This window comes from Argentina anserina, chromosome 1 (assembly GCF_933775445.1).
Source record: "Argentina anserina chromosome 1, drPotAnse1.1, whole genome shotgun sequence".
In the NCBI taxonomy this organism is placed as follows: Eukaryota; Viridiplantae; Streptophyta; class Magnoliopsida; order Rosales; family Rosaceae; genus Argentina; species Argentina anserina.
Window position 1 is genome coordinate 18,968,447 of NC_065872.1, and position 7,666 is coordinate 18,976,112.

General features: G+C 36.6%; 1 protein-coding gene across 1 annotated transcript; it reads right to left on the bottom strand.

The window, feature by feature from the left end:
* Positions 1 to 330: 330 nt before the first annotated feature.
* On the bottom strand, positions 331 to 5,926 carry LOC126795991 (protein SET DOMAIN GROUP 40). The gene is made up of 6 exons (XM_050522769.1): positions 5,714 to 5,926; positions 5,496 to 5,646; positions 5,241 to 5,372; positions 5,008 to 5,148; positions 4,140 to 4,430; positions 331 to 1,758 (listed from the first exon to the last, which is right to left on the bottom strand). Exons 1-6 carry the CDS (start codon positions 5,908 to 5,910, stop codon positions 1,120 to 1,122), a joined length of 1,551 nt encoding a protein of 516 aa, XP_050378726.1. The 5' UTR covers positions 5,911 to 5,926; the 3' UTR covers positions 331 to 1,119.
* Between the last annotated feature and the right edge of the window lie 1,740 nt (positions 5,927 to 7,666).

Genomic DNA, 7,666 nt, shown 5'->3' on the forward strand with positions numbered 1-7,666 from the left:
TTTTACATTCAAATGATTCATGGTGAAGCTGGCATGGTCATGCCTACCTTTTTCTTTCTATTTTTTTATAAAGATTTCCCAAACCCAGCCGCCTCTTGTGATATTCAATCATTTCGGAATTCAATAATATCTTTTGGCCAGCAGCCTCTAATTTTTTCCACGCAGTTTCCTACACTACATGACACTCCTCAACAGTTCAGCCTTCAAACAGAAAAAGTTGCTTACTTTAAAGAGAAATCATACCCTGTTAGATAGTTTGACTGTTTATGTTTTTTTCAGCTTCAAGAAGTCCAGGGGTTTATGAACTTGAACTTGAACTTGAAGAGTATATCTTGAACTTTTGTGTGTATTGAAAAGAAAAGATAAGAGCAGAGTTCATGAAATCTGTATATCATTCAACAAGAGCCATAATTTGATGGTCTGTGTGAACCCATAACTGATAGATGCACCTGGTAGTTGGCAAATCTTTGAGCTAGAAGCTGTAGCTGAAGTCAGGAGAATCAGTTTTATAACATACTGGAGACAACCCGTTTCCATGCACCAATTGAACAGCTTCCCTAGTTCCGACTGTTGGAGACTCCGAACAAAATGAGCCTTGACAAAGATATGTGGCTTCAGGTTTCACCTGAGGAAACTGATAACCATACTCCACATATGAGAAAGAGCACATGTGGTAGTTTTTTATGCTCCCAAATTTGAGCATATCTTTCAGGCCATACTCCACATGAGAATCGCCAAATTATGGAACACTGGAACCTTGCCTTTGACAATGCTTAGAAACAATATAACAACCAAGACATAAATGAACAGAAGGTGACTGAATTCAAGGAACACTTATGAGCAAGCTCTGCATGTGCCGTGATGATCTTTCGAATGAATAAATAAATGCAGCAAAGGAGGGAGAGTAGTCTCTGGATCTTCTGCCAAGTTAGGAAGAACTGATCAGGTGCTTTTCCAATCACATGAGCGAAGCTGGAATATAAGCATGCCACACCTATTTCAGTGATATACCCCTTTAATCATTCTCCATAATAGCTTCCATAACAGAAACATGAGATGGCTGGAGTGAAAGAGCAAGTCCATACGCTGTTTTCACTAGTAACATGATATCACATCTTTTCATCTTTGGGAATGGACTATTTGAGAAGATAGAACATGTATCATTTCATCACAGAAAGACATACAATCAACCAGAATTTTCTTATGACTGAGTCTCCACTCAATAGCTAATCTCCATCTCTCCCTCAACCGCTGCATAGTTTTCCTTGACAGTGCTTCAGAATCTCCCTTCTTCAAAAGTGTAGCCCTGAAAGTACAAATCTCATTTACTGATACAGAGGAAAGATTCCCAAACTCAAAAGGAGCATCAACATTTTGGATTTTGTCAATGACAGCTAATAGAAAAACATCTTCTTTTAAAGTTGTAGGCAGATTCTTCATAGTATTGTCACACTTCTTTGATATCCATCTCATAATAAACATCTCATTTTCAATTGAGAGTTGGTGCCCTGAATAAGCAAGGTGTCCAACAGATCTTCGCTGGCTTACTGGGGTTGCCCATAATCGCAGAGCCGAGAGGAGAGTGAAAGACGGTTTTCCACTTTGATGGATATACAGGGATTCCTTAGGCCATGAACAAGAGGAATATATTTCTGGTTCTAAGGGAACAAAAACTTTGTCATTTGGATTTTCAATTAAAAGAAAGCCATAGTGCTCAAGAAGCTCCAAATTTGTGTATGTTCCATAGCTCAAAAGTACCTACAAATAATATGCGAAAATTATATACATTCTTGCTCTCCAAATTTATGAAAAGTTGCTCAAAATATTTAAGTACCCTAAGAGTTAAGAGGTACCCAAAACATCAAATGGCTAAAATATAGCAGCATAGAGAAACTTGCAACAAGGTTGTTGGAATAGACTGCCATAATCTCATAATAACAGGAATAGACTGACAGTAATCAACATTAAAAGCGAATTCAGTATAGGGACATTTCATTGTGAACAAAATGATATAAATGTAAAAACTATGGGCCACATGCCTCGCAAAAAATGACCATGACCATGAAACTTGAAGAGCTTGGTCCAGAAATCCCAACTAGATATCACAAAAAAAAATGATAAGGTTGGAGATTTTCTTAGGAATAATTTTTTATATAGCTCAACAAATATACATTAAACTAAACTGTTATCTTTGAGCTGCTATAAATATATGCATAATTGATTTCCCACACACAAGAAGTTGGTAGGCCAACCAGTTAAGAACAAAGATGTCTAAAGCATTGCAGAATCTAAAACAATTACACTGGACTAGTCAATATGCATCTTTAATCCAGTTAAACGATATCAGCACTCTGAGGAGAATACAATTTGAAGTACAGAATCGAGATGTAAGGGTATGTCTCCATCTCCAGAACAGATCGGTACTAATAAATCGAGAGAACACCGAACAGAGCTATTTTAGTGACTTTAATAAGTTTTTTCACATATAAAAAAATGTCTTTCACAGAGCAGTACCAAATATAATCTGAAACTCAAACAGTCAAACCAACTGAATTGTAAATTTGTAATACACATGGGATGCAGCCAGCATAGCTACAAGAAAGATGGCCATTTGGACATCCAAAGATCAGGGACCTACATTGCCCGGTAAAATCCGTCTCTTCACTTAATAGGGTGATTATGTGTGTAATAACCACCTGGGTACCTCATACCACCGAGCCTTAACAAGAAAATGACGTACAGTCTAACATATCCTGTGAATAGGTCTAATATATCCTGTGTATATCATGGCAGAATCAAAGAAAAAAAATCTATCTACAACAACATGTAGTGATGATTAAATACCAGAACCTTTTTCAAAGAAATTCACCAACCCTAAACGGAGCAATCATATTACCCAGTGCCTGTTGCACATATTCTAAAGAAAGAAAACAAGAATCAGAGATAAAGGAACAAGAATAGTCCTAATTCATATTGCAGGATGGATGGCTTTGTTATAATATATAGCCACTCTCGAAGTCAAAGACCTGAATTTGTTGGCCAAATCTGCAATCAATGACACTACACTAAAAAAAAAAAGGAATGCTTATTGTACTAAACCGAGACAATCCATGCATCTCTTGCATACATCAATTCAAAATGTAATGTCATTTAGGAGAAGGCAACTGACGAATATTTATTAGTCACCTTAGATATATCTTACAAGTTGTTACTTCATTCGACATATCATAATAGTCTTCATTCAATTTCTCTTACATTTTGTGGGTCACTGATCAGTTAATGAGCTTTTCTAAAGATAAAGCAGTGGCTATCTATTTGAATGCGATGCTCTTAAAGAATATTAATCATTACAAAAAATACTTGGTAGTCGGTACCCTGATATCACCTTCCATACTTTATTCACCTTACCCTCATTATTGTCTGTCAAATTTATATGTAAACGTAGAAACCTACATCTAAATCTTCTTCTATCACTCATGTAATAGTGACCATATTTTTCTTCTGTGTACAACCCCACATATCGAAGGTAACCCTAACCTTGTATGACTACATCTAATCAATCCCACCTTTTTGTCTTCCCAGTCTTCCAGTATAGCTACCATAACTTCCTTGTAACTCATCATCCTCTTAAAGCCTCTATCTCGCCTACCTCCAAAAGTTCCTTCGTGAGATACTATCTGCTTTTTCAAAATGTGATCATCAGTAGGATATTTAAATTTTAAGTTCGGAATATCTCTCACGTCAGGTGGTTCACCCTGTCCTCAAAAAGCAGCACAGCCTTTTAACAGCATTGATATTATCATATTTTACCACCAGAATCTTCCTAAGTGTTGATGTCACTATGGTAATTCTTGATTCATTGGTATAGAAGTTGAATCCCAGAAGTTATTGGAACAGAATCATGAGGAAACAAGATATTTTCCCAATCATACAACGAATTTCTCCTCCACAATCAAACTCCACACCCAGAAACTAGAGATAAGAACTCCATTGAAGAATTAGAATGTATGACATTAGTGTTCATAGATGTGGCCTATAAAGCTACGGAAATTAGATTAATTAAATGGGAACCAGCACGCAACCGTATGAAAACAAAAGACAAATTTTATGCAAGATAAAAAAGCAAAAGTCCATAATACCTGCTCTCCTTTTCTGTAACTTTTTTTCGCATAGAAGCTATACGCCCCAAGATTGTCCTCAAACCTTCCATCAGTTAATCTTCCCGAATTAGAATCAAGCTGCTCCATATCAAGCATACACGAAGCTTCCTCTTTCACTGTAGAGATATCCTCTAAAGCCAAGTCATGTGTTCTATGCTCTATATTTTCAAAATCTGATTCTTCTGAGGGTGCGGAATAATTAAATAAGTCTCCAACAGGACATAAACATCCAGCTCTATCCCATGGTATATGCATCGTCCGCGAGGATACCTATTAAGGAAAAATATGATTAACAGCATAAAAACATATTTTGAAATATTCTATATAATAGAGAGGGGAGAGGGGGGGGGGGATCAAAACATATTTAAGAAACAATGGAAGTAGAAAATTCCAGTCGCTGAAATAAGCAATAGAACTGATGCACAAAAGAAATGATTATTAGTACGAGATCACTGTGAAAAATAATTCTTGTCATCTTGCCATTATATTGTCAGCACCATGATCTAACCTATATGTAACCTGACCCACAACAAGGAAATGACTATAGCAACTTTGTGTCAAAGTTGTTACTACACAGTATAGAAAAACTCAAACCCAATGCACAATTACTCCTCAAATAGGCTATCCAAAACATTAAGTACCTATAAATATTAAAGATTCATACTTTTGAATAACTAGAACCAATGGTCTAATAATTGAAACTCGAAATTGTAATTAAACAATGACAAATATAGAAAAAACTAAATTTAAAAGTAAGCATCATAGGTGTCAGTGCAATAAAGTTCAAGGACCAAGCACACAAGCATGATGTGCATTATTCACAAAAGAATAGAAACGGTTCACTTACAGTTGCAGAAGCCCAAAGCCATGCCCTAAATGTTCGAAGTTGTGGCTTGAGCTTAAGTTGTTCCATAAGCGCATTGGTTTCTTTCCACTCAAACTCAGCCTTGGCAATGGCCTTCTCAGCAGCCCAGATAGCATCATCCACCTAGAAAAGCACATAACATACATCAAAAACCAACATTTCAAACACAAATTCCAATCCTAACCAACAAAGAAACAAAACAAAAAAACTTGAACCTGCAGAGCTTGCTTCTCAAATTCACCAAATGTTGCTACAATGTCGTAGCTCCGTGGCAAATTAATCAGGTAAGGGTGCCACCATGAAGCCTTCCCCTTACCCATTTCATAGAGCAAACAAACACTCAATCTCTACACATAATGAAAACAAACCGACCGAACACATGTTTCAGCAAAAACAGAGAACTGGGTCATCTGGGTTGTAACTTGTAACTAGTTCCAAAGCCTTATATTAAACAGAGCAAAACAAAAAACCTGGGTAGGAGAGAGAGAGCTATGAGCACTGACAGCGAGAGAGAGACGATCATCTCTCAGTAACAGAGCTTGAGTTGTAATGAGAGCCGATTTGGGGACTGAGAGAACCAACTCGCCTTTCTCAAGGTGACGAGCAGCGCCCAAACCTCTCCTGCAGAAACGTGAATTGTTAAACTCATACAAGTTTAAGAGAGGTAAATGAGTAGGGAGGTGCATACCCGCCGGCGCCGTGGAAGTAGGAGACGACGAGAGAGTGGCCCAAGCATGAATGCCCGCCGTTTTTCGAGTCTGATATCCCCAACTCGGCTGCCCATTTCAGAAGCTTTTCGAGGTTGTCTTCTTCTTCCTCCATTGTTAAACTGTGGAAGTGGTTAAATGAATAAAGGGTGCCACTTTTTTTGTTCCCAAAACACATGCCACTTATGAACTCTTTCCACCTCTCAGAAAACCGTAAATTCTACTTAAATAATTTAGTACAGTTATACCGGCAATTTAGAAATTATATTTCTATTAATTTTGTGTTAAAGGAAAAACATCATTAGTGTGTCTTCCTTAAAGTAATTAACGGAATGAGTTAATAACGTTTATGATCAACGCATATAATTGATCAATCACCATTATATAGTCTTAATTACCATTGTAATTACAATTTACTTCTATTATAATCATGACCCCTATATAAAGTGAATTATCAATGAAATGAGTACACCATTCCATTTTCCCGACAACACGTTATCAGCGCTTTGCTCCAACATTGAACTGTTTTGATAGGTCAAGGAAAAACTTATGTTTCATTGAAAAAAGTAGAAATTTCTTTTCTCAAATACAGAATATTATACCCGGCACACAGACAATTTATCTGGGCACCCATCTCCGATTTTCCTTGATCAAATTGTCATTTCCGGATGCCACCGACCCCAATCGATCTAGCCTCAGTCTTGATTGTTGTCAAGAGACTGCTGCTCCTCTCTATGGTCGAATCGACATGCGTTCGAAGGATTGACCAATCTTCCCAGATCTACAGATGTTGATCTATCGTCGGCAACGCGTCTCAAGCCACCTCCTCGTCCGACCAGGGCACCAGCGACGAACACCGATTGACGCCGAACTAGATCCATATCTCGACATCATCCTAAGCAACGACGACGTCCAACCCAGATTCTCGCACATCAAGCGATGCCATCATATCGGGAGCTTGGAATCGCAGCCACCCTATATCTGCTTCAACCTAATGCGTCTCAGCCACTCTTAGATCATCGTCGAGTGCTTTTTGCCCAAACCAGCCTCTGAAGCCTCTTGGGCCAGAAACCGACAACCCTCGTCGAGACTCCCGATGCTGCAACGCGAGCTCGACCCAATGTAGATCTAACCTCAACCTGGTCACTCCCAACTCAGATTTGTCGATCTAACCCACGAAAAAAGAGGATCTTACCTTTGGTAATCCAAAATTTTACCTATGTCAATATAAAGGGTCAAATGTAATTATTTTGTTACTTTTATTACTCAATGAATCATATTTACTGATCTACAATTTAACAATTACTGCGTAAATAGTAAATATTAAATCTATTTTACCTTTTATATATAATTTATTACTTTCTTTGTATAAGGTAAATTAAAATAAAATACAATTTCATTACATATGATTAAAGTGACTAATCATGTAAATATTGTTGTTTTCTGCATGTGATTTATTCATAACCATGTGACGAGCAACATGAAATCACGAGATCAAAGATCGTTTAATATGCAATTTATTTGGCAAACTTACAAATAAGATCTAAATTAGTGTTGTCCTTTTTTATTAAATTTGATTCATAAAATGAAATTATATATATTACATGAGTAAAGTATTCTCCGAATTTTGAACATGTTATATGTTATGCTTATTGTCAAAATTTAATTGCTTAGCATGTCATTCAATCTTGATGCTATGATTTAAATTTTTAACCATTATATATTTATACATGTATCATGTATACGATAATTGCCTAAGTTTTGTAAATTGCTTAACCATGTTAAATGATATGTTCTATGTTGCATATGCTATATTTATATAATTTTTACAATTATGTTATTTAGCATATTATATGAGCATTGCCATGATAATGAATTTTCATGAGAATTTTATAATGAAAAAAAAAACAAAGATAGGACAAACGTATTTTTGT

Excerpts from the sequence above, each read along its gene's own strand:
- LOC126795991 (XM_050522769.1), bottom strand. The coding sequence starts at position 5,910 with ATGTGTTTTGGGAACAAAAAAAGTGGCACCCTTTATTCATTTAACCAC. Across the intron at positions 5,373-5,495 it reads GCTCTCTCTCTCCTACCCAG|AGATTGAGTGTTTGTTTGCT; the intron begins GTTTTTTGTTTT and ends CATTATGTGTAG. Across the intron at positions 4,431-5,007 it reads GGCTTTGGGCTTCTGCAACT|GTATCCTCGCGGACGATGCA; the intron begins GTAAGTGAACCG and ends TTTCCTTAATAG.